Source organism: Bubalus bubalis, chromosome 1 (assembly GCF_019923935.1).
Source record: "Bubalus bubalis isolate 160015118507 breed Murrah chromosome 1, NDDB_SH_1, whole genome shotgun sequence".
Classification (NCBI taxonomy): Eukaryota; Metazoa; Chordata; class Mammalia; order Artiodactyla; family Bovidae; genus Bubalus; species Bubalus bubalis.
The window spans coordinates 47,981,973-48,008,598 of NC_059157.1; the positions used below are offsets into that span (position 1 = coordinate 47,981,973).

The following is a 26,626-nucleotide window of genomic DNA, read 5'->3' on the forward strand; positions in this document are numbered from 1 at the left end:
ATTTCCTCTTGTTGGGCTCTGAAATCACTGCAGATGGAGACTGCAGCCATGAAATCAGAAGATGTTTGCTTCTTGGCAGGAAAGCTATGACAGACCTAGACAGTGTGTTGAAAATCAGAGACATTACTCTGCCGACAAAGGTCCGTCTAGTCAAGGCTATGGTCTTCCCAGTGGTCACGTACGGTTGTGAGAGTTGGACCTTCAAGAAGGCTGAGCGCTGAAGAACTGGTGCCTTCAAACTGCGGTGCTGGAGAAGACTCTTGAGAGTCCCTTGGATAGCAAGGAGATCCAACCGTCAATCTTAAGAGAAATAAACCCTGAATACTCATAGGAAGGACTCATGCTGAAGCTGAAACTCCAGTATTTTGGTTATCTGCTGCGAACAGCTGACTCACTGGAAAAGTCCCTGATGCCGGGGAGACAGAAAAGAGGGCAGGAGGAGAAGAAGGCACATGCGTTTCTCAGGAGACAGGCAAGGTGGCATTCCCTGCTCTTCAAGAGAAGGGCTTCCAATGTCTTTAGGAACTTTCCACAGTTTGTTGTGACCCACACAGTCAAAGGCTTTAGTGTAGTCAATGAAGCAGAAGTAGATGTTTTTCTGGAAAGCCTTTGCTTTCTCTATGATCCAGCAGATGTTGGCAATTTGATCTCTGGCTCCTCTGCCTTTTCTAAACCCAGCTTGTACATCTGGAAGTTCTCAGTTCAAATACTGCTGAGGCCTAGCTTGAAAGATTTTGAGCATAACCTTAAAGACTGTAAACTTTGTTTTAATGGCTCATATAACTAATCTCTCCTTATCATTCTTCATTTTTGAAATATTCTTTATTATCTCAGTTAACTTCAGAAAACTTGTATTTATTCCTTTGAAAAAAAAGCCTAGTGGTGTTTTATCACAATTGCATTAGCTCTGTAAGTTAATTGAAATTATCATTTTTACAATACTTAATTCTTCTACCTTGAAACATGGGATTTCTGCTGGAGAAACTACAAAACAAGACTTGAGTAATCAGTAACTGTTTCTTCCATGAATTAAAGGAGAAGGAAGAATCAAAAGTATTTCTGAGATTCTGGGTCTGGTGACTGCCGCTGCTGCTGCTAAGTCGCTTCAGTCGTGTCCGACTCTGTGCGACCCCATAGACGGCAGCCCACCAGGCTCCCCCGTCCCTGGGATTCTCCAGGCAAGAACACCGGAGTGGGTTGCCATTTCCTTCAATGCATGAAAGTGAAAAGTGAAAGTGAAGTCACTCAGTCGTGTCCAACCCTCAACGACCCCATGGACTGCAGCCCACCAGGATCCTCCGTCCATGGGATTTTCCAGGCAGGGGTACTGGAGTGGGGTGACATCGCCTTCTCCAGTCTGGTGACTAAGAGGAGCTTAATATGAGCTGACAGAGTATTGCTAAAGGCCATCACAAAGAAGGGGGAATTTTTTTCAATGTTATTTTGGAGGACAGAAAAACCGTCAATGTCTCAAAATTACAAAGAGATAGATTCAGCCATTCATACTAAACAATTTTACATAGTAGAGCTCTCAGAAATGAAAAAAAAAAAAACTGCTGTGTAAGGAGGTAAACCCTTCATTTCTGGAGGCATTCAAGTGAGGGTGGATTATCAAGATGACAGCCCTCCTATTTCTAATAGTCTATGCTGACGATTTGTTTGCCAAATGACCTTAGTATAATTGAAACAAGGGACTGGGATTTATGAAGAAGAAATGTAAGAGAAGATCAAGGATGGACTTTGGGTTGTACTCAAAGGAAGGAGAAAGAGAAGTTGAAAGAAGAGAAAGATATAATTCAAATGATGAACAAAACCCCAGAGAAAAATCACAGACCCATGACAATCATGGAGGCCCAAAGACAGGTTGGTTAGTGGTCAGGAGCAGCAGGGAGGGTAAGTAAGAGTGAAGCTTAGAAAGAGTCACTAGATGCAAAAATAAAGTCCCAGCAGGACCTGGAGAGTAAAAGTCCAGGAGATGTATTTGATGGTGGAGTCATAGTTGAGTGACAACAGGAGTGAGTGAGTCGGGTGAAGGCTTATTCGTTTCAAGTTGAAGACGTGCACATTCAAATTTCAGAGTCCAGACGGTAGAGATTTAGAGATAGAAAGTACATTCGATCCTGGCATCTGTAGTTTTGGTAGTCGTGGTTCCTACCATTTGTCAACGACCCCATGAGGGAAGGCAGGGAGTGATTTTTCAGTGTCGCCAGGGCACACGCTGGAATCACATCTGCTGGGAAACTGCTGGGCAGGCATGAGTCACTTATTTGGAGAGCAAGCCTGGCCAGCTGTCCAGCGTCTGGACCACACCGTGGCTTTGTTACTCTCTACTAATCTCTGAGCACTGTGACTGTCATCAAGTGGTAGGAACTCTCCTTCTTCATAGCTCCAGGCGCGCTTCATGGATAATGTTGCTATTAAGCTGACGTACGATGACAAATTACTTTAGTCCAGTGGACCCTTGAACAATGGGGTTTAGAGGCACCAACACTCCTTGAAGTAGAAAATCTTAATATAATTTAAGTGGACCCTTGGTATCTGCAGTTCCTCCATATCTGTAATTCCACATTCATAGATTCCATCAACCATGGATCACATGGGGCTATATTATTTATTAATGTAAAAAAAATCCATGTGTAAGTGGACCCATGCTGTTCAAACCATGTTGTTTAAGGGTCAACTGTACTTTATGAAACCAAAGTGTCTGAAAACATCACTGTAAGGTTTTGGATATTCTTTCCATTTTTTGAAGGTAATCATTAAGTGAGTGATACAACAGTGTGATTTTTGAAGCTCTCAGGGAACATTTCTTAAAATTATTAAGATTCTGATTATTGGAAGAGGGGAGACATCATTACAGAAGAAAGTTCTCTCAAGAAATGAGATAGCTGGTTTTTAGCCTAAAGAAACAAGAATTTGATCTTAGAGAAAGAAGAATTTGGAAAGAAGAATAAAGGATGTGTCTCAGACTGATTTCCGCAGAGAGCAGACATGAGAAAAATAGTGTCTCCATGTACTTTACTGGGGACTATAATCTGAAGAAGGAGGGGTAAAAGCGTGAAGCAATGAGAAGCTGCACACAGTGCCTTATTGGGTTGCTTGACCCCATGGACCTCTTGAGAATCCGTATAATGTGCATCTTGGGATGGCCAGTCTAGGGTGAGAAGGGAGGAAGCATTTATTCATCAGCTGGCATCCGCCACTAATCAAAAAACAGTCCAGGAGGCCGGAACACCCCAGCACTCTGGGGTGTACTTGTGAGGATCCTGAGGGGTGCCTGCAGGGTCCCAAGCCATCGTGAAAAGAGATAAGTTCTAGGATGGGAGGCAGGAGGGGCTGGCAGATTGTCTCCATGTGCTACTGGCTGGACCCCTGGGGGAACTGGTCACCACAGTGGTGGCTGGAACAAAAGGCAAATGGAGGCTAGAAGAAAAGTCTGAAGTGGTGCGTGGGAGGTGCCTGATCCAAGATGTTCATGGTGTAAGAAGATGTGTGCTGATATGAGCAGAATGATAAGAAAAGCCAGGTCCTGGCTCCTCTCAAGGAAAAAAGACACCGGGTGCTCTTATAGGAATGAGGATGCTGTGTTAGGAATGAGTGTTCTATATAAGCAGAGAGGACCTGTCAAAACTACTGGGAAGAGCAGACTAAAAGAATGGTGGGGTAGTAGGCTCCTCTGATGCCAAGCATTATGGACTTGTAATTCTTTGCATTTTCTCAAGAGTGCCGTCACCCTAAAAGCAGGATCTGCTGGTAATCCAGCGGTGGGCTGGTATGGGGCATCTTGCAGAGTTTGGGTGGGAGGGTCATCAGAGTGGTGGGGAAGGCAGCACAGAAGCAGCTGATCAGAGAACGCAGGGTGGATATGACAAAGTAAAGCCAAGGTACTCCACGTAGAGGGGTGTCTGTGAGGGTATGAGCAGAGCGGGAGCAAGGGAGGAAAGAATAAAGGGGAAGCATCTTGGGACTTCCCTGGTGGTCCAGAGGTTAAGACTCTGCACTTTCAGGGCTGACGGCCCTGGTTCAATTCCTGGTCTGGGAACTACAATCCCACAAGCCGTGTGACAGCACCAAGGAAAGGAAGCATCTTGGAGGTGGAACAGAGCCCTATGCTGATGACAAAGTCTAGAGGACACTCAGTGCTGTGAGGTGAGGACATGAGGGTCTGTGTCCTGCAGGAAATTGAGTAATATGGTTGCTGACATTGCCACAGACGGAGTTGAGAAGGAAAGGAGGAGACTGACAGGGTTCCTGAAGTTGCCTGGGACAGTGGTTAAGACGGTGGATACTGAAACTGGAGCTCCAATCCTTTGGCTGCCTCATGTGAACCGTCGACTCGTTGGAAAAGACCTAGTGCTGGAGAAGATTGAAGGCAGAAGAAAAGAGCAACAGAGGATGAGATGGTTGGATGGCATCACCGAGTCAATAGACATGAACTTGGGCGAACTCTGAGAGATGGTAAGGGACAGGGAGGCCTGGCATGCTGCAGTCCATGGGGTCGCAGAGAGTCAGCCACGACTGGGCGACTGAACAACGGCAGCAAGACCGTAGCACTAGAGACTTCAGATGAGAGCACACAGAGAAAGCCTGTTGGAGACAGTGGGTTTGAGATTTCATCATAAGAGTTTAAGGAGCCAGCGTATTAATGAGCAATCAAGGCAGTTGCTGAAGTTTGAAAGCAAAGCAAGATTTGCTTCACTGCAGACTTACATGAGCTCTGTTTCTTCAGGATGTGCTGGAGAGATCGGTGGAGATTTCCACTTTTACTTAACACATTGGGTATTATTTGAATGTGCCAGCAGAAGCCTGCACAGCTCTTGTGATGAAAAAGAATGAAAGGGACAAAATTGGTCAAGGCCAAAAATAGAATTCAAGCCCACAGAAAACAAACACTTCTCCACCACCCTTGACTCCACAGCTGAACAGAACAGGCAGGGGAATGGTTTCATTATGCTTCCCAACATTCATCTTCGTGAAATCAACTTAAACCATGTGACCCCATTAACACAAAGAGCAAAGGGAAGTATTTCAGAAAGATGGAGAGATATATAACCTAGGGTAAATGTTTAACATGCCACACACAGAGATCCAGCCACATGTTATTGGCAGTTGGTTTTTTTTTTTTTTTTTTTTGCCCTTCAGGTTTCCAGGGAGGAGTATACCCCACCCTGTCTGTGCCTTCATCCCACTTGACAAGAGGTCCCGGAAGGCATCCATGTCATACACAGAGAAGGTGCCAACAAGTAATGATCATAATAGCTACCATGACTGAATGCCTCCTTTGTGCATGGTTTAGGCCCAATACTCTAGGTAGTTTATCCTAGTTAGTCATTAAAATAACTATGAGTGGGTGATATTAACTCTGATTTGAAGACTGGGAAGTACAGGGCTGCTGAGGGATTCAGCAGTGTCCTTGGGACACGAGGCTCCTTCATGCGTCTGCTCTGCCCTCTTTAGTGACAGGATTTACACACACACACACACACACACACCCGCCCCCCAGTCTGTGTCTGTGTTCAAGCAGGAAGAAGCAGCAGAAGAGGCAGTAACAGCAAACTTCCATTCATTTTGTATTGCCCAGAACTAGTGCACCATTCCAGGGATCATGTCGATCACAGACAACACTTCAGCTGGTTTAAACAGCAAGGAGTTCCTTAAGTTATACAGAAAGTCTTAAACCACGGGGGAGGGCTGAAAAGACTTCAGCCAGACTCAGGAAGCCACCATAGAGCTGGGCCATCGAGGGAGCTGCTGCCTCTTCCGTAAACAGACAGTGGCTGAATTAAGAGAACGCCTCCTCCGACAGGAAGCCAGTGCCAGTCATGAGTTCAAGGCATCCACGACAACCAGGAAGCAAGTTGATCAGAAAACACCCTCCCAGCACTCACTCCCAGGCTGGGCCAGTTGTGCCGAGACCCAGGCCAGCACCAGAGATGCTCAGAACTCTTCTCTTGCTCCCCACTGAATTCAAATCCCAAACAAATGCTCGTGGTCCTCTCTCCATGTGACTCAGTTCTGAATCAAGAAAAAATAATCAGTAAAACCGAATTCATGCATGGAGTTCCAGCTGCTATGGTAGTTGAGGACTCTGCAAGTTGAGTGTTTTGGTTTTCTCATCTCTGTAGCTGAGGCAAGCAAGAGAGAAAAGCGTAGGAATGGAGGTTGAATGTGACAGACCATTGTATTGTAAGCGGTTACAGAAAAACTTGAATGGACTTTTTGGCCAACCCAATATTAGCCACAGTTGTTCTGAAAGTTGGGAAAGCTGGTATAGGGACAGTCATCCTTCCCTTATTCTATTCGACGCATCCTTGCCACATACATCATCTCATTTAATCCTATCTCAAGCTTTCCCTTTATAGGCAAGGAAGCTGAGGCTCATAAAGTTTAAATAATAATGTTCAATATCTTTCATAACTGATAATGGAATATAATCTTCAAACAATAACTGAATCACTGTTATACACCTGAAACTAACTCAGTGCTGCAAATCAACGTACTGCAATAACTAAAAACATTTAAAGTAATAATGTTCCCGTTCAGTTCGGTTCAGTCACTCAGTCGTGTCCGACTCTTTGCGACCCCATGAATAATCGCAGCATGCCAGGCCTCCCTGTCCATCACCAACTCCCGGAGTTTACTCAGACTCACGTCCATCGAGTCAGTGATGCCATCCAGCCATCTCACCCTCTGTCATCCCCTTCTCCTCCTGCCCCCAATCCCTCCCAGCATCAGGGTCTTTTCCAATGAGTCAACTCTTCGCATGAGGTGGCCAAAGTACTGGAGTTTCAGCTTTAGCATCATCCCTTCCAAAGAAATCCCAGGGCTGACCTCCTTCAGAATGAACTGGTTAGATCTCCTTGCAGTCCAAGGGACTCTCAAGAGTCTTCTTCAACACCACAGTTCCAGAAGGTAGCAGAATAGAGATTTTGAACTAAAGTTCACGTTCCACTTTCCTCATGTGGTAGAATTTACATGCCTGCTTTATTGAAACTAAACGCCAACCATAATGGATTCTCGTTATTCTTAATTCCTTTGTTCTGATTATGAATCCCTGGCTTTCAAAGAGCTGTAGAGACCAGTTGCTCTCTGGCCCCCAAATCTTGCTTCAGCAATTTTCTTCTTTGGTTTTGTTATGTTTTTTTTAACAGGTAAGAAGTGGATTTACTTAGAGAGAAACACACACCACAGAGTTTGGGCCATCTCAGGAGAGAGTAGCCTCAAAAGACAGCGTTGCTACTTAATTTCATTGAGGATTGTTCCAACTAGTTCAGAGAAGGGGTGGGGATTTCCCGGAACTGGGCCACAGCCCACTTTTTGGTCTTCCGATACTTGGCCTCAGAACCGTCATGGCATCCAGCAGTTCTCTTAATTCCTTGAGTAACTTGATCCTGTGGACCACCTGAGAAGCTCGATGGCATGTGTATCCAGACTGTATGAGGTGAGAAAGGAGGAAACATTATCCATCGGAATCCAAGAATCGTCCCATGAGACACTGTCCTTTCCAGAACATTGTTCTACTCATATCCAGCCACCCTTTCAGCCCCACATCAAGCACTTCTCCACAGACACTTCTCCAGTCTTCCCGTCAAAACGTAGTCGTATTTTTTCCAACTCTCCCACATATGTTCTTTGTGCCCACGCCTCAAACATTTCCCACAATCAACATATATAACTACCCTTTTCGTATTGCAACTTCTTCGAAGACAAGAATGATGACATTCATCTCTATTGTTCTTTTAAGCTTCTGGCACAGTGCAGGAGTGTGGAAAGAGCTCACTGGATAAATGATAAAGAAATGAATAAACTTCCCTAGGGAGATGCTCTCTTCTTTAGCGTATTGGCTAATCTGTATCCGGGGAATGATAAATTCAATTGCTCTAGTTGTCTAATGTTTTTAAGTAGCAAAACTTTTCTCCATCACCACCATCCATCTGGTTCCTCCCATAATGAGCCCTCATCGGTTAATGTAACAGAATATTTTACATGTTTATTTGTTTTTAACATTTTTTAAATAAACTTAAGACAGAGTTTGCTCCTTGGAAGAAAAGTTATGACCAACCTAGACAGCTTATTAAAAAGCAGAGATGTTACTTTGCCAACAAAGGTCTGTCTAGTCAAAGCTATGGTTTTTCCAGTAGTCATGTATAGATGTGAAAGCTGAGCGCCGAAGAGTGGATGCTTTTGAACTGTGGAGTCGGAGAAGACTCTTAAGAGACCCTTGGACTGCAAGGAGATCCAACCAGTCCATGCTAAAGGAAATCAGTCCTGAATGTTCATTGGAAGGACTGATGCTGAAGCTGAAGCTCCAATACTTTGGCCCTCTGATGCAAAGAGCTGACTCATTAGAAAAGACCCTGATGCTGGGAAAGATTGAAGGCAGGAGGAGAAGGGGACGACAGAGGGTAAGATGGCTGGATGGCATCACTGACTCAATGGACATGAGTTTGAATAAGCTCCAGGAGTTGGTGATGGACAGGGAGGCTGGCGTGCTACAGTCCATGGGGTCGCAAAGAGTCGGACATGACTGAGCGACCGAACTGAAGAAAGAGCAGGACTATATCTTTGTTTTGTTTTTTTTTTCTGTTTTGTTTGAAGTTTGGTTGATTTACAATGTTGTGTTAGTTTCTGGTGTGTAGCAAAGTGATATACACAGATATGTGTATATATATTCTTTCTCATATTCTTTTCCATTATAGGTTATTATAAGATATACAGTATAGCTCCCTGTGTTACACAGCAGGACCTTGTTGTTCATCTGTTTTACATACAATAGTTTATACCTGCTAGTTACAAACTTCTAATGTATTCCTCCCCCTCCCCTTCCCCTTGTAGTAACCATAAGTTTGTATGATGCTGTTTTGGGGAGGAGGCTTGCAGCACAGAGTGTGGAATCTCAGCTCCCCCACCAGGGATCGAACCCACACCCCCGTTCATGGGACGCTCAGAGTCCTAACCACTGGACCGCCAGGGAAGTCCCTGGTAACCATAAGTTTGTTTTCTATGTGTGTGAGTCTGTTTCTGTTTTGTAAATAAGTTCATTTGTATCATATTTTAGCCCTAGCTTTGGCAGCACATATGCTAAAATTGCATCATATTTTAGATTCCACAGATAAGTGATATCATATGATCTTTGTCTTTCTCTGTCTGACTGACTTCACACAGTGTAATAATCTCTCGGCAGGACTATGTCTTTGGCGCTAAAATGAGTTCATTTTCTCTTTGGAACAACTACACTGGGACAATTTTTATACTAGTTCGGGTGTTTGCCATAAGTAACAATTCACTGGGCCAAAAAGAGTGGAACAAAGCATGATCATGATAGTAAAAGCATCGAGGAGTCTTCCACGCTCTACATTTAATCCATTCAATTTCCTGCTAAAGCAGAATTCCTCGCATCACCGTCAGCCCTTCAGGTCAGCATAGAGCAGCAGTCTCCTTTGACTCTTCTGGAAGCTTTCCACTTTGGAACTCCCAAAGAGTGGCCAGCAGTGACCAAGACGGGTTCTCTTCTGCTGTGTGGTTCATGAAACTGGAGGGCTGGCAGCGTGCTTCTGGTTGCCATGGAAATGACCAGGGCCACTGGCCTTCTGAAAACGGAAAAGAACAGCAAGTGCAAGAACAGGCATTCCGTCCTTCCTGCCGGCAGATCACACCAACTGTCAAGCCTGAGTGAAGGACCAGCCCGGGAGTGCAGGAGACAACGTCTTAGTGGAGCCCTGAGATGTAAGTCATTTCTCTGTTCTTTTTTGAAAAGCCTATCTAGCTTAACAGCTTTTTACAGCTTCAGATTTCTGCTGCATGGTAGGACAGTTCTGTGATGTTTCAAGAGCCACCATCAGCACCACCTTCTTCTGCAGTGTTTGCGTCTCCTGAGTGTAACGCACACTTAGAGTCACTCTCACCGTGAAACTCTCCTTTAAGCTTCCGGGCACGTGAATTGCTTTCTACTGAGATTCTCTTTCCTTTCAAAGGAAATGTTTTCAGAACATCAAGCAAAGAATGAAATGGTCTTCTCATTATTCCCTAAATAGATAGACTCACTTAGGTTAATATTATGTAACAGATATCTCCGTGGAATCTGGGCTTCTTGTTTCTATTTTTAAGATCTGGCGAAAATTAAAAAAAAAAAAAAAGAACAACAAGAAAATCCAGCTATATTTCCTGTTGGTCTTTAACGCTAAATAAGAACTCAGTGAAAGAAGTATGTGTTATATCTCTTTTCCTTATTGGGATCACAGGCAAAACTGGGAACTCTCAAAACACTGGTTTTTATTATTTCTTTGTTTTTATCTAATAATGTTATATTTATCTAATGGTGTCATATTTACTGTTTATTTACACACTCTTCATTAGAAAACATAGGAAGACAAGAAGAAATCAAATTTAAATGAGCATCAACATTTAGATTGGTTAACTTTTTAAAAAAATTGGTCCCTGTATTCAAAAGTGAAACAAACACGATAAATACTATAGCAAAAGCAACAGGCTTATAGGGATGTCTTAGTCAAAACCAGTAATCCTTACACAGTTCTACATATATTTCATTGTTTCATAAATATGTTTTGGGGGAGGTTCTTAGCAATACGTGTGTTGGTGCATGTTGAGGAAAGGAAATGTTTCAAAAGAACTGGGCATAATATTCATAAAAACTTGTCCTTAAAAACTACCAGAAATATCAGACTTCTTTTGCTTGAAAATTTTTTTGATGAAAAGAGTGATCTTTGGGAAGTTTTTTTTACTTTTATTTTTATACCAAATAATTCAATGTAATGCATTATTTTAAAATGTTTAAAAGGGATAAAAGACTTCACATCATATTTTTGACAGAAATTGGGCATTTTCTGAAAAGAACAGGTCTGACAAAGCATCTATGGACATGAATACTTCTCAACAGCTGGTTTGGATCTCTCAATTTTCTTTTTCACCTCGGTATTTTAATTACTTAAACCTAGTATACTATCTACCTTTAAAATTCAGGGTCCGCCAAATTTCCTGGTGGTTCAGTGGCCCTCTCACTGCCAGGGGCCTGGCTTCAACCCCTGGTTGGGGAACTAAGATCCCACAAGCCACGTGGTGTGGACAGAAAAAACAAATCAGGTGCAGTGGATCATGTCTCTGTGTCCGTGGTCAGAAGAGACAATCACCCAGTTTCCCATGGCTGTGTGATCAGGGGCCAGATGTGCTGAGCTGGAGCACCAGTGATCAGATTAGCTAAGTGTATACCAAGTCATTTGGGCTTCCCAGGTGTCACTATTGGTAAAGAACCCACCTGTCAATGCAGGAGATGTAAGAGACGTGGGTTCGATCCCTGGGTCAGGGAAGATCTCCTGGAGGAGGACACGGCCACCCACTCCAGTATTCTTGCCTGGAGAATCCCATGGACAGAGGACCCTGGCGGGCCATGGCCCATAGCATCACAGAGAGTCAGACACGACAGAAGCAACTTACCACACATACAAGCATACCAAGCCATTTATAGGAAAGGCTTGAGGGGTTTGCAACCATTGATTAATTAACTCTCACAAGAACCTGTGTCAATTAGAAAGCTGCATATTTTAGTTAAGACTGCCTATTGGCTCACTCTCCAGAAGTCTTTGTCCCATGTTCCCTGACCATGTCAAAAGAAGTAGCATTCAATCAATGTTGTCCTTAAAGATCTAATTTACAAGTATCTTCTTAAAAAAAAAAAGTGTTCTGATGCTTGTGCAAAATGGAACTCTCTTCTTTCCTTTTGTTTCCCATTCATTTAGCTTGAGGTTTTATACACACTTGGGGTTAAAGGCCACAGAATCTAGTAATGGAATCCAAGGTACAGGATGTCATGTGAGTAGGAACTCAACCCTAGGATGGGAAATATGACTGTCATTTCCATCATGACTCCCTAGAGTATATATGGCTGTCTGGGTTCAAATCTTAGCTGTTTCCTTACGGCTCTGTGACTGTGACCATGCTATGTCTGTGTTTCTGAAAATGAAATTAGGGTCATAATATCTACTTTTAAGATTATTGCAAGGATTAAATGATATAAGACATGCAATAATACTTCAAACAGTACCTGGCACCAAAAGAAGCACTCATTAAATATTATTATTAATACTAAGGAAATGTGTAGTTCCTAATTTTAGTCATTTTTCAACACACATGTAGCTTCCACATTTCTTATTTGAAAGTACATTGCCTCTTATCAATGACCATTTTCTATGTTTAGCTAGTTTAACCCTAGGAACACAGAGCTGAGGGGCAGTAAAGGTTTGTGTGTGTGCATGTCAGTCACTCAGCCATGTCCAACTCTTTGTGACTGCATGGACTGTAGCCCACCAGGCTCCTCTGTCCATGGGATTCTCCAAGCAAGATACTGGGGTGGGTTGCCATTTCCTTCTCCAGGGGATCTTCCCAACCCAGGGATCAAACCTGCATCTCCTGTGTCCCCTGCACTGGCAGACAGATTCTTTACCACTGCACCACCCAGGAAGCCCAAAGTTTTGTGTAGTAAAATGTTAATGCAATAACATCTCTTCCTCATCTAGCAGTCTGAACTTTCTTAGGAGTCAAGTAGTGTACATTTGACGAGCTAAATTTGAGGTGTCTGTTAAATATTCAGGTAGAGCTATCAAGTAAGATGCTGGATACATGAGCGTGAAGTTCAAGGGAGGATTTGGGAGCTGGATAATGATCAGCATATAGATAATACTGAAATGCAGGGGTTAGCGTGCAATCCCCAAGAGAGTGGATATACATAGAGAAGAGAGCCAGTTGCTGAGCAAGGGGTATGCAACAACATCATGGAAGGAGAGAAGATGCTAGCCAGATACTGAGAAGGAGTGACCACTGAGGTGGCAAGAAAACAGGGGCATGCAATGGAAAGGAAGAACAGAAGTGTCTTTGTTCAGGAAGGAAGGAGTGGGCAACCATATCAAATGCTGGTGAGCAGTCAGGCAAAACGAGACAAGGAAATTAACCATTGGCTTTGACACACTGGGGAATGGGAGTCATTGGGAACCTGATGACAATCGTTCCAGTGGGGTCACCCTAAGGACAGCCTGATTAGAGTGGCTTAAAAATCTGACATAAACAAGCACTGACTTTCTATGTGACTATAGATTTGCTTACACAAGATTGGTTTTTCCTTTATGGTTAACTGAGGTAGACCTATAAGAGGTTGGAGGCAGGCAAGAACTGTCATCCGTGAATCTAGTCTACCAAAGATTCGTGAAAGATGTGAAGACAGTTTAAGAGATGAGGGTGGTTTCGTGTGTGTGTGTGTGCACGTGTGTGCGTGCACCTGCACTCAGTTGTGTCCAACTCTTTGCCACCCCGTGTACTGTAGCCCGTCAGGCTCTTCTGTCCATGGGATTTCCCAGACAAGAATCCTGGGGTGGGCAGCCATTTCCTTCTCCAGGGGATCTTTCCAACCCAGAGACAGAACCTGTATCTCCTGCATCTCCTGCATTGGCAGGCAGATACTTTACCACTGGACCACCTGGGAATCCTGATGATTTCTTAGCAGATGAGAAATAGAAAACACTTCTGACACGGGGCAACACAAGCACTATGAGGTAGCGTCACACACACACACACACACCTACGCACACACGTCAGGACTTGTTCTAACAGTTTTCCCCAATGCCTCTTCTTTCCAGTTGTGACCTATTTCCCATTAAAGGACCACTTCTCATTTGCGTCTCTGAAATGCCTGGTCTCCCAGGTCAGTAAGGAAGCCAGGATTTTCTCCAAGGCCAGGAGCTCTATAGGAGTCCTTGGAGTGATGCCTAGTCACCACTTCATGGATGTTCTATTTGACCCAAATTGTGTAGCCCAGTTTATCCACTGGAGCCCTGCTCTTGTCACAAAAATAATCTTCTGTGAGTCATCAATGAGATCAGAAGGCATTCTTTTCACATAAAAGTCTCATTTTAGAATTGTTTTAGACGTACAGGGAAATTGTGATGCTAGCACAGAGAGTTCCCGTGTACCCAACGACCAGTCTCCCCTTTTATTAGCATCTTACATTGCTATAGTATACATTTGTCACCATTGATGAACCAATACTGATGCATTATTATTATTAACTAATATCCATATTTTATTCAGATTTTTTTAGATACCCAATGTCCTTTTTCTGTTCCAGGATCTCACATTACCTTCAGTTGTAGACATGTAAAAACTCTTAAAAATCTTCCAAGAAAGCAACAAATTTCAAATTGCCTTTGGTTCCAATATTTGTAACTAAAACCACTAAAGGAAAAATTTAACCCTTAACTTTTCTGAAATCTAATCATTGAATGCAGATGAAAGGAAAAAGCTTAAGGCTTACATTTTAAGGAAATAGTTTAAGATACTTTATGGGGATGTAATAATGTACAACTGTTAACTGGAACACCTGAATCCCTTTTTATTGTTCTGGAAGCAGGTAACTAAAATATTAAGGGTCTACCAGCATTTTTTGTTTCTCATCTCCTAGCAAAGGGATTACTCTGACTTATTTTCCTTGGCAACCTCCTGCTCATATAATACAGGCCCAGTAATTTGAGCAAAGCTCTTCCCATGTTAGTTTTATAAGACTGGATGCTTAAATGTTAGATTGTTGGGAAGTTTGCAACAGGGTTCTTATAATCCTTCAACCAAAAGCAATTCAGGCAATAGTTTCTGATGCCCACAAATATCTATGAGATCAATATGTACTCAACGCTGATTCTACTCATGTTTCCCTTTATGTTGGGGGCCAGAGTGAGGCACTCCACCCGTGGCAAAGGTCATGAGGAAGGAGGCTCGACATACGCAAAGGCAGGATAGAGCCTCAGGAGTCCCCCTGGAAATCCTCGAGCATCTACCCCCATAACCAGAGCCTGCCTACTTTACTACTTTGTGCTCTCACCTTCACCTCTGACTTTACGGGGGACTGTCCCCTACCACCTCTTTCGGAGAAGGAGTTAACTTAGAGCTCCAGTTAATAAAAACTCCTGGGAGTGACAAGAGTGTTTTAACCTACAAACTCCTCTGAAGGTTCTCTAGCCTGTCTGACAGGCTTGTCCAGCCACACGTGATTGCTCACAGCCTCCCAACCGTGAGAGGCACGAGATGCTTTAAACCTTCTAAAAACAGGTTCCTTAGAAAAGTTAGAAAATTATTAGTATAAGTATAATGGGCTGATTAGAAATTGTATTGGTGAAGGGTTTTTCATTTGTTGAGCCAATGTTTGTTGCTAAGTCTCCATATCCCCTGCCCTTACACACATTAATGACTATATAGAAGAAATAAGTATTAACCTTTGATATTAATCACGTTAGACCTTAGGCTAAGTAAATTCTTTCCTTAACTAAAACCCACTACACCCTCACCCTATAGGAATGTAACTTTATTTGGGTGGCGTCTGTTTTAAGAATAATCGCCCCTGGAGAAATAAGTGTCCTGGTTGACTGACTGCTGTCACAAGGAGAGGGTCATAAATTGTCAGCAGGCCCCCTGGCCAGAAGATGATGTAACACCCCTAAGACCTCTGAATACATTTGTATGAAGCACCTGACTTTGATAAAAGTCAGGACTGCTGACCCTGCATGACTTTTGCATAACATCTCAGTGTATAAAAGTAGACCATGGAAAATAAAGAATGGGGATCAGTTCCTCGAAAGACTGGTCTCCCCATGTTGCTCTCTCTCTTACACTCTGGCTGAGTCTCCATCTGGAGCGCTGAACCCACCATGCTTACTAATTATGCCTGGGCTTCTAAGATCCAACCGGGGAGGCACAGTCCCAGCCTCTTTCCTAGCCTCATAACCCAAAGACACACCAAGTTACTCTAGACTGAGATTTTGCTGAAATTGCTTTTCTGTCTTCAGCATCTCAGCTTTCTTTATCCCAGCCTCTCTCTTCTCAGTCCAGACAGCACCTTCTTTGGGAGTCTTTCACATTCCTGCTCAACACTCAAGCTGTGTCTTTAATTAGCACCCACCAGTCACCTCACTTTACAGTTAGCTTCCCAGCCGTTTGTTCCCATAGTACATGCAGTGTTCCTTGGGTGACCCATTAGGCCACTGTGGTAAGTGAGGCCGTCTTGCCACTGTCTGTGTCAGCAAGCAGTGGGCACCCTTTTGATACACTCCAGAGTGTGGGTACATGTCTCCCTTTATGGGACACACCCAAGATTCCAAATTGTCTCCTTTTTTCTCATTTTTCTCATTTTCACCACCTCCAAATATTAGAGGATTTTTTCAGGGACACCCTCCAGGGATGGCATTTGGGGGAGACATCCTTGCCTAACTCCTCAAGTCCTACATCCAAGTGGGTTTTTTTGGACATCCAGACACTGGATTTCTTCTGCCTTTCTACCCCGTGTTGCCATTTAGATTTATATCTCAGACCATCTGCTTCTTACTGGAGCATCTCATCAGTGTCTGGTTCTCTTACTTCTCTAGTTTCTTAAATTGAGTCTTTTCCTTAAATTGCCTTTCTGCTTTAAAAAAAATCACTCCTAATTTCAAATTAAATTTACTTCTGAATTAAAATTTGAGATCACTCTTCAGTTTTAATTGCTGCAAGGATTTGGAGAACGTTACTCTACATTCCCAGAGTCATTTTTCTTGTCTTTTGTGTTAAGACTATAGAATTCAAAACATCGTTATTCGTGACATTTCAAATCTGTTTTCAGGAAAATGGTCCAAATGCTATCCTCCCACTGACACACTATCTCCTTACCAGTAATATCTTCTTATAAACAAAACTAGTCCAGTTTGAAACGTTCCTTTTGGAGCCAAGTATAAACATTATCTAAATTTTGGGTGTAATCCTAGATTGGGAAGGCATCTGTGTGGAATTTTTTTGAAGTTACTGATGTCTGTATCTGCTCAATTCAGGAGTCTTTGCTTTTGCGCAGCTAGCTGTTCACATTAATTGCACTCAGGATTTCTCCAACTGCAATATAAAAATGATATTTGCACTAAGTCTGAATAGGAGCTCTGGTTTCTGGACATGTTCAGTGACTCCATGATCAAAGAGTTAATGATCATACATGGTTTTCAGCCTCTTGCCTGAAAGGTTTAGGAGGATTGACACCGCCTGAGCTTTTGTCGTGGTTGCATAAAGTCATTCTTTGTGTCTTACAACCTAGGTGTGGTCAGTAACTTTTAGTGCCCACCAATACCCATGCTCTCCTCTTCCTTCCTGGCACACTGCAGGGCATCATTTCCAAGCTGCTTGCAGTCAGGTGGCTCAATTCTGGCCCATGAAATGTGGGCAGAAAATGCTGCGGAGGACCTGCAGGCCCTAGAAGTTAGCATTAAAAAAAAATAAAGCCTGAGTCCCTGAATGACTGTGTGGAGCTGAGTAAATCCTCCTTTTGTCTTTAATGGCATTAGACTGTCATGTAAGGAAGCAATTAACTTTTATCCTGCTTTCACTATGCATTTGTTCATTTGTGGGCAGATTCTAGCATGGCATAGAAAGATGGGCACAGATAGATCCCATGCCCCCTGCCCCTCCCTGTGTCCCTGCCCCTAGGGTTGTGGAAGGGGTTCATATCAGGACACAGCAGGCAAATCTCAGTGATGGAGTGAGCACAGGAAAGGCTGGGACACTGAGAAAACGATGTGTCAGAGCAAGTCAGAGGATTCCAGCCCCACAGGACCCCCCACAGCCCTTTCCCACTGCTGCTCTGGTTTCCTACTGCCATGTAGTCAAAGCTATGGTTTTCCCAGTGGTAATATATGGATGTGAGGGTGGACCGTAAAGAAAGCTGAGTGCCAAAGAATTGATGCTTTTGAACTGTGGTGTTGGAGAAGACTCTTGAGAGTCCCTTGGACTGCAAGGAAATCTAACCAGTCCATCCTAAAGGAAATCAGTCCTGAGTGTTCATTAGAAGCACTGATGCTGAAGTTCCAATACTTTGGCCACCTGATGCAAAGAACTGACTCATTGGAAAGACCCTGATGCTGGGAAAGATTGAAGGCAGGAGGAGAAGGGGACGACAGAGGATGAGATGGTTGGATGGCATCACCGACTAGATGGACATGGGTTTGAGCAAGCTCTGGGAGATGGTGAAGGACAGGGAAGCCTGGTGTGCTGCAGTCCATGGGGTCACAAAGAGTTGGACACGACTGAGTGACTGAACTGAACTGAACTGACTGCTACTCCTGCCATCTTCATAAACTGTCCATCTCTCTATCCTACTTTTTGATTGTAAAAACTCTGATCACCCTCTGCTAATTACATAGATATTTTTCCTTCTATCTTTCCCATTCAAAAAATATTCCTCTAATCAGATATTACCTCCCCTGTGAACTTAGCCACTCCCAGGGAGTCCTAATGCTGCTGCTGCTAAGTCGCTTCAGTCGTGTCTGACTCTGTGTGACCCCATAGACGGCAGCCCACCAGGCTCCCCCGTCCCTGGGATTCTCCAGGCAAGAACACTGGAGTGGGTTGCCATTTCCTTCTCCAATGCATGGAAGTGAGAAGTGAAAGGGAAGTCGCTCAGTCGTGTCTGACTCTTCGCAACCCCATGGACTGCAGCCTACCAGGCTCCTCCATCCATGGGAAAGAGTACTGGAGTGGGGTCCTAGTGCAGACTGAATATCCCATACAAATTGTGGTTATGATTATTATCACATGACACTGTGACTATTGGTTCAGTGTGTCCCTGACTAGAGTGTAACTCCTTGACAGAGCTCCTATTGGCTTTCTTTCCTCCACTTCTAGCACAGTCCAGGCACAAAGCAAGTGCTCAACAAATGTTTGCTGAGTGAATGAAAAAAGCATAGTTTATCAAATGTCAGTGCACCAAGACTCCTTCAGCTGCTCGGTATAGAAATCCCAATTCAGACTGGCTTGAATAGGGAAAAAGTGTGGCTCACATCTTTTTTTAAAAATCAAGAAAGAATGTCACTACCCCATGGCCACAACTACTGCGTCAGTGCTCTGGAGCCCTTGAGCTGCAGCTACTGGGTCCCCGCACCTAGAGCCTGTGCTCCTCAACAAGAGAAGCCTTTGAAACGAGAGAAGCCTTTGAAACGAGAAGCCTGTGTGCCACAGCTAGAGAGTAGCCCCCGCCCTCTGCAACCAGAGAAAGCCACTGTGCAGCAATGAAGACCTAGCACAACCAAAAACAAAATAAATCTTTTTTTTTTTTTTTTTTAAAGAAAGAATGTCAGGCATGGCTTGATCTGGGTGCTGGGAAAAAAAAAAGATTGTTAGGAATATCTTTCTACTTCTTATCTCTGTTTTTCACTGGGTTGGCTTCACTCGCAAGCGCACCCCTTCTGGACACTTGGCAGTTGCCAACAGATCCATGGTTCCCTTCTACAAGTTCAGCAGCCTCCAGAGAAAACCATCCTTCCCATAGTGCCACCCCAACTATGGGTAGAGGCAGAGCAAGCGGCGGGGGTAGGGACCTGTCTGCAGGTCCAGTGGCTGAGACTCTGCACTTCCGATGCAGGGGGACCAGGTTCAATCCCTGGTCAGGGAACTGGATCCCACAGGCGGCAACTAAGACCTGGCGCAACCAAGTAAATAAATATTAAAGGGGCATGGGGGGTGGGGCAATGTGACACGCTTGCACCCATTCTGCTTACGCCAGCCTGGAATTCACCCCCAGATGAATAGTGGAAAAGAGTCTGCCTGCAATGCCGGAGGCGAGGGTTCGATCCCTGGATGGGGAAGATCCCCTGGAGGAGGGCAAGGCAACCCACCCCAGTATTCTTGCCTGGAGAATCCCAAGGACAGAGGAGCCTGGTGGGCTACAGTCCATGGAGTTACAAAGAGTCGGACATGACTGAGCGACTGAGCACACACAGATAGATATTAATACATAGTGAAAGTCGGGTGCTCACAATCCACAGTCAAGAAACCTGAAGAAAGAAATCCACGGTAAGACTGAAGGAGAACAATGTCCACCTAGCATCTTTGAGGAAACCACGTAAACCCACTACCAGGGACAGTTGGCCCACTCTGTGCCCCTTCATTAGGCTCCATCTGGCCTCCTTGGTCTGGCCTTCAATCTCCCTGACATCCAGAAGGCAGGGCTCCTGCTGAGGTGCAGCCAGGTCTTTGACTGCTGGGAATTTGCTCACAAATCCCTTTGGGGATCTCCAGCCCAACTCGTTCCGGGAAATTCATGTTCTTTTCCTGTCTTCAGTTCAGTTCAGTCACTCAGTTAACTGTGTCTGACTCTGCGACCCCATGGACTGCTTCACGCCAGGCTTCCCTGTCCATCACCAACTCCCGGAGTTCACTCAAACCCATGTCCACTGAGTCGGTGATGCCATCCAGCCATCTCATCCTCTGTCGTCCCCTTCTCCTCCTGCCCCCAATCCCTCCCAGCATCAGGGACTTTTCAAATGAGTCAGTTCTTCGCATCAGGTGGCCAAAGTGTCTTACCCCTGTCTTTTTCCACCTGTGCCTCTGATCAGTATCAACACTTAAGAGAATGATATCAATACTTTGTTGCCAGGTTTCAGCTGATGGGTAGATGCCCCTCCCTTCCTTTCCCTCCAAGTCTGGGAGCAAAGCAGGCCAGTGGTACTGGCGTCAGCATTCCTAGTCCAGGGATGACGAGGTTTCTGGGTCATGAAGTCCTAGAAACCTTCAGTGGAATCTAGGACAGATAATCATCTAAAATTGTCTTATAATTAATAAGTTATGCACTGTTCCATACTAAGTGGAGTACTTACCATCACATTGCAACACAATGTAAAACCGTTAAGCCTCTGGTTCAGGGAGAATTATGGCTCTACACATTTCTCAAATTCTTTCTTTTGCTACAAAATGAACTAATGAATAAATCCTTTAAGAAAACCCTGTGAAATATAGATACTACTAAACGATGTAAACAGGCAGAAAACAGGTCTACGAACTTGCAGTAAAACAAGTAAAACATACTCCGATGTGGATGCATGGGTAAGACGGATGCAAACAAGAACACTCTGAATAGCCACTAAGTTAAAATGGCAGAAGGGACACAGTTAACAAGAATATGTTGAATCTATGTATTAAAGATATTACTCAGCCATAAAAAGAATGAAATAATGCCATTTGCAGCAACGTGGATGGACCTAGAGACTGGTGTGGGGCCTCCCTCGTAGCTCAGCTGGTAAAGAATTCTCCTGCAATTCAGGAGACCCTGGTTTGATTCCTGGGTCAGGAAGATCTGCAGGAGAAGGGATAGGCTACCCACTCCAGTATTCTTGGGCTTTCCTGGTGGCTAAGCGGTAAAGAATCCACCTGCAATGCGGGAGACCTCGGTTTGATCCCTGGGTTGGGAAGATTCCCTGGAGAAGGGAAAGGCTACCAATTCCAGTATTCTGGCCTGGAGAATTCCATGGACTGTATAGTCCATGGGGTAGTAAAGAGTAGGACACGACTGAGTGACTTTCACTTTCAGAGACTGTATACTGAGTGAAGTGAGTTAGAGAAAGACAAATATAGATATTGCTTATATGTGGAACCTAAAAAAAAAATGGTATAAATGAACCCATTTACAAAGTAGAAATAGAGTCACAGATGTACAAAACAAACTTATGATTCCTAAGGGGTAAGGGAGGGCGGGATAATTTGGGATATTGGGATGGACATTTATACAGTATTATATATAAAACATACAGTTAATAAGGACCTACTGTATAGTACAGGGAACTCTTCTCAATACTCTGTAACGACCAATATGGAAATAGAATCTTAAAAAGGAGTGGATATATGTATGTGCATAACTGAATCACTTTTCTGCACAGCAGAAACTAACCCAACATTGTAAATCAACTAAACTCCAGTAAAAATTAATTTTAAAAAATTGTTTGAAAAATACACTTTTAGAAAGGAGAAAAACACTACTTATACTTTTTAAAAAAGTAAAACTCAAACTCTGTGCCAACTTCAAAGTAAACACAAAGCACTATCAAACATCTTGCCCAGTTTCCTGAATGGACTCTTAGCTTGCCTCTCTGCTATGATCCTACATCTGTGTGTGTCTTCAGGAGTGCAGTTCAGCTCAGTCGCTCAGTCACGTCCGACTCTTTGCAACCCCATGAACCGCAGCACGCCAGGCCGCCCTGTCCATCACCAACTCCTGGAGTTTACTCAAACTCATGTCCATTGAGTCGGTGATGCCATCCAACCATCTCATCCTCTGTCGTCCCCCTCTCCTTCTGCCTTCAATCTTTCCCAGCATCAGGGTCTTTTCCAATGAGTCAGTTCTTCGCATCAAGTGGCCAAAGTATTGGAGTTTCAGCTTCAACATCAGTCCTTCCAATGAACACCCAGGACTGATCTCCTTTAGGATGGACTGGTTGGATCTCATTGCAGTCCAAGGGACTCTCAAGAGTCTTCTCCAACACCACAATTCAAAAGCATCAATTCTTCTGCACTCAGCTTTCTTTATAGTCCAACTCTCACATCCATACATGACCACTGGAAAAACCATAGCCTTGACTAGATGGACCTTTGTTGACAAAGTAATATCTCTGCTTTTTAATATGCTGTGTACTAGTTTCCCTGGTAGCTCAGTCGATCCCCAGGTAGGGAAGATCCCGTGAAGAAGGAAATGGCAACCCACTCCAGTACTCTTGCTTGGAAAATTCCATGGATGGAGGAGCCTGGTAGGCTACAGTCCATGGGACTGCAGAGTTGGACATGACTGAGCAGATTCGCTGACTGACTGACTAGGTTGGTCATAACTTTCCTTCCAAGGACTGACTTCCTCAGTTCAGCCTTCTTTATCTTCCTCTTGTGCATAGGTGCCCTCAGGGCAGGATCCAGGTTTTGTTTCCTTTTGTATCTTCTGCTTGGCCTTACCTGACTCCTGCCTTTGCCCCCTTCACTCTCCCAGCCTCTGGTCCTCACGCGCAGGCCTGGCCCACCTTGGGCACTGGAAGCAGAATCAAGTCCCATCGAGCTCTTTGTTCGTTTTCTCATTCTGCACTGTATCCCCAGGGCTAGCAAAGTGCCTGCACCTCGGAAGCTCCCCATGAGCGTTTGCTGGATGAATGGATGGATGACGTCATGACGGCTGTGAACCAGCGTCTCACCTCCTGTTCAGGTTTACTGGGCTGAGACGATTGGTCATCTCCTTACCCTCCCTCCAGCTCCTGCTGATGGCCTTGTGCTGCCTGTGTGCCCGCCCTAGCACTCTTAGCTCTGTCCCCCTTGGGTTTTGCATTGACCTGCGCTGCCCTCTTGTAGTGGTGCGGGTCAGCCTAGCTCCTTTCCCTCTGTCACCATCTTCTGTGGACGCATGTTTAACCCCCCGGGCACTGACTTTCCATCGGTGTCTCCTTAGCACTCCTCCTGCGGGGGCCGTCACCAGATCCTGTTCAGAGGTCTCATTCCCAGCATCTTGCCGTGCCCACCACCATACAGATAGATACCCTGGATTATATTGTTTTCTCTCTTTGGTCATCAGCTAAGTCAGGGGAAATTTACTTATTCAGAAAAACTGAAATCTGGTGTCCTATTTCACAACATGTGTCATTTCAATCACACCATAAAAGAAGACCACACACACATCAATTAAACGCCAGACACCCATAGGGCATTTTCACCCAAGTTGGACATCAGGGTTGCTCTTTCAATTCAGCATGCGTTCCTACCTAATTTGATCATTTAACAGTGTTTACATACTGTTTCACATTTGGATTTCAGTTCATAGGACTTCCCTAGGGGTACACTGGATAGGAATCACCTGCGAATGGGGGGGCAGGGGTTCGATCCCTGATCTGGGAAGATCCCACATGCCTTCGAGCAACCAAACCCACGTGCCACAGCTACTGAGCCTGCGAACTTGAGCCTGTGCTTGGTAACAAGTGAAGCCACGGCAACGAGAAGCCTGAGCACTGGAAGGAGGAGTATCCGCTGCTAGCCACAACGAGAGAGAGCCCATGTGGCAGCAAAAGACCCATTGCAACCAACTGAAAAATAAAAAAACTTAAATCAATTGATAAGGCTTGTTTGGGGGAAAGGAGTTGGTAAATCAAGATCCCTGTGATGAATTGCTGTGCAGTGGGTCTTTTCCTTGTCTAGTGACACAGTTAATGTGGACTACAGTCCTGGTCTCGGAGACCAGGAAAATATGAACGGTCATATAAACAGAGCGATAAGAGGGAGGGGAGCGTGTTTGTCTAGTTAGACATTGAGGTTTACCATTAACTGTTTCATCATCGGTATGCATGCTGCGTTAACAGACAGTAGGTGGGTAGCTGATTCCAACAAGAAACCGCTTGTCTCCTGAATTCCAGGAAGTCAGATATTGAGGGGGAGGAGGGAATGTGTGTGCTTAAGTGGGTAAGACAGACAGTACCCTCCAATCACTCCAATTCTCTGTCCACAGACAGGATGCACTGGGTCTCCTCCCCCTGCATCTACTCTTTGCTTGCTTATTGGCGTGTTCATCTCACCACCAGCAGACACTACCAGGAGTTTTCTAGCTCGCTTTTTCAGATTTCAGGGGCCTGGTTGCTGCCCTCCCCCCACCCTCACCCCAGGCTCTTAGAAAAGAGCATGCCCTGGACTTGGGTTCCTAGCATCGCCTGCCTTTGCTGAAACTGCAAGTGAGAAAGTTTACGACGTGTTATTCCGGGGCTTCCTTTTTTTCCCAGAGGCTGCTCATTTCTAAGGAGAGGCTGTGATAACAAAACTGCTTATTTTCTTTCAGGTGAGTTTCAATGAATCTGCTCATGAAGGGGAACCTGGCTGGCCCGCGCTGAGACGAGAATGGCACCTCCTTCTGGGCACAGCTTCTTTCTGATCGGTGCGCTGGGTGTCTTTGCACTCAACTGCTTCACCAGGGCTCAGAGGAACGGCACGCTCATTTTCATCAAGGAAAACACCATTCGGAAGTGCAGCTGCTCAGCAGACATCCGCGACTGTGACTACAGTTTGGCCAACCTGATGTGCAGCTGTAAAACCGTGCTGCCTCTTGCCGTTGAGCAAACGAGCTACAGTGACCGTCTGACCATCTGGTTCACAGACACATCTGCGCTGGGGCTCCTGCTGAACTTCACGCTGGTCCGAGACCTGAAGCTTTCCCTGTGCAGTACCAACACTCTCCCCACTGAGTACCTGGCTATTTGCGGTCTGAAGAGGCTTCGGGTCAGCACGGAGGCCAAGCATCCCTCCCCTGAACAGAGTTTGCTCATCCACGACGGTGGGGAGAGTGAATCCAGAGAGAAGCCCACGTTACAGCAAGGCTGGCAAACCTGTATGTATCTCTCCTTCTTAGACATGGCACTCTTCAACAGGGAGTCTGCCTTAAAATCATACAGTGTTGCAAACTCTGCCAGCGTGGCCAACAACTTCCCCTATTTTTCCTACCTTAAAACCTTCCCAGTTCTAAACAATAAAAGCTATGTGGTCACCTTCATTTACTAACATCGTAGCTGTGCCCATCCTCTGGGGACTTTGGCATCTGCTGGATCCTCTCAACAAGGGATCTGTGAACAAGGTCATGGGTATTCCTAGCCTCAACTTCACTTCTCCTCCAGCCTCCTTTCAGACAGAGCCAGCCCTCTGCTCCACCCACGCCTGGCCCTGGGAAAACAAAATAAAAATAATAAAAAAAACCTACTTGATTCAGTCCAGAAGCATATGTTGGGGCCAGCTAGAGGCTAGGTTTTTGCTACTAAGGGAGGGTAGGGAAATGTCAGATCAGTGCACCCCAAGGACTGCTTAGTGGAGCTCAGCAGAGGGGGTGAACCCTAAAGAAAGGAGTCTTCCAGGATTTCGCTGGTGATGCAGCGATTGACACTTGACTTTCAATGCAGGGGGTGCTGGTTCGATCCTTGGTCAGAGAACTAAGATCCCACATGCCTCGTGGCCAAAAACCCAAAATATAAAACAGAAGCAATGTGTAAAAAATTCAATAAAGACTTTCAAAGAGTGAAAGAGAACTGAAAGTGTTAGTCGCTCATTCTTGTCTCACTCTCTGCAACCAGTGGACTGTAGCCCACCAGGCTCCTCTAGCCATGGACTTCTCTAGGCAAGAACACTGGAATATGTAGCCATTTCTTTCTCCAGGGGATCTTCTCGACCCAGGGATCAAACTTGGGTCTCCTGGCAGATTCTTTACCATCTGCCATCTGAGCCACCAAGGAAGCCCTTTAAAAAAAAAAAAAAAAAAGCATCTTCCTTCAAAACATTGCCTTTTTTCTTCCCTCCTTCATGTTCTTACATAGTCTGGAATTCCCCTACATAGAGAATGACAGACTTCAGTGGTTTTGGGACAAGGAGCCCCTCAAAATGATTGGATCCTCTTAGACTGGTATTTTCCAAACATCTTGTAAAGCACATTCACACTGAGAGAGGGAAGTCTTGTGAGTGTGTTCAGTGGCGGGGAGTGGTGGGTGGTGCGGGTGGGGAGGGTTGAAGCCTGGTGGATATGGTGGAAGCTTAGGGCTGAATGAGAATATCAGGGTCCGAGAGGGAAGTCACAAAAGCCAAGTGCATTGGGGTTTTTGTTGCTTAGAAAGAGGCCTAAATCCGGGGAACGCTCTCTCCCTCTGGCCCTTCTCTCCCTCTCTTGCCTGGCCACCTCCTACCTTTGGCCCAGCTACACAGCTTCCCCACTGTTCCTCCCCTCCTCCTCCTCCTGCTCCAGAAATCAGAGCTTAGATTAATACCGCTGGAACTGTGTTTGACTACATTAGGGGCT

At 44.9% G+C, this 26,626-nt stretch overlaps 1 protein-coding gene across 2 annotated transcripts; it reads left to right on the forward strand.

The window, feature by feature from the left end:
• The first annotated feature begins 9,235 nt into the window (after positions 1-9,235).
• C1H21orf62 (chromosome 1 C21orf62 homolog) lies at positions 9,236-25,903 on the forward strand. Of its 2 annotated transcripts, none has more exons than XM_006044799.4 (2): positions 9,236-9,726; positions 24,632-25,875. In XM_006044799.4, the coding sequence occupies exon 2, from the start codon at positions 24,691-24,693 to the stop codon at positions 25,345-25,347; it is 657 nt and encodes a 218-aa protein (XP_006044861.1). In that variant the 5' UTR covers positions 9,236-9,726; positions 24,632-24,690; the 3' UTR covers positions 25,348-25,875. The 2 variants fall into 2 exon arrangements, with proteins under 2 accessions (XP_006044861.1, XP_006044862.1); XM_006044800.4 differs by lacking the exon at positions 9,236-9,726 and adding an exon at positions 24,285-24,527 and having other exon boundaries at positions 24,632-25,903.
• The last annotated feature ends 723 nt before the right edge of the window (positions 25,904-26,626 follow it).

What these genes read in the sequence shown, in the direction of transcription:
- C1H21orf62 (XM_006044799.4), top strand. Translation starts at nt 24,691, where the DNA reads ATGGCACCTCCTTCTGGGCACAGCTTCTTTCTGATCGGTGCGCTGGGT.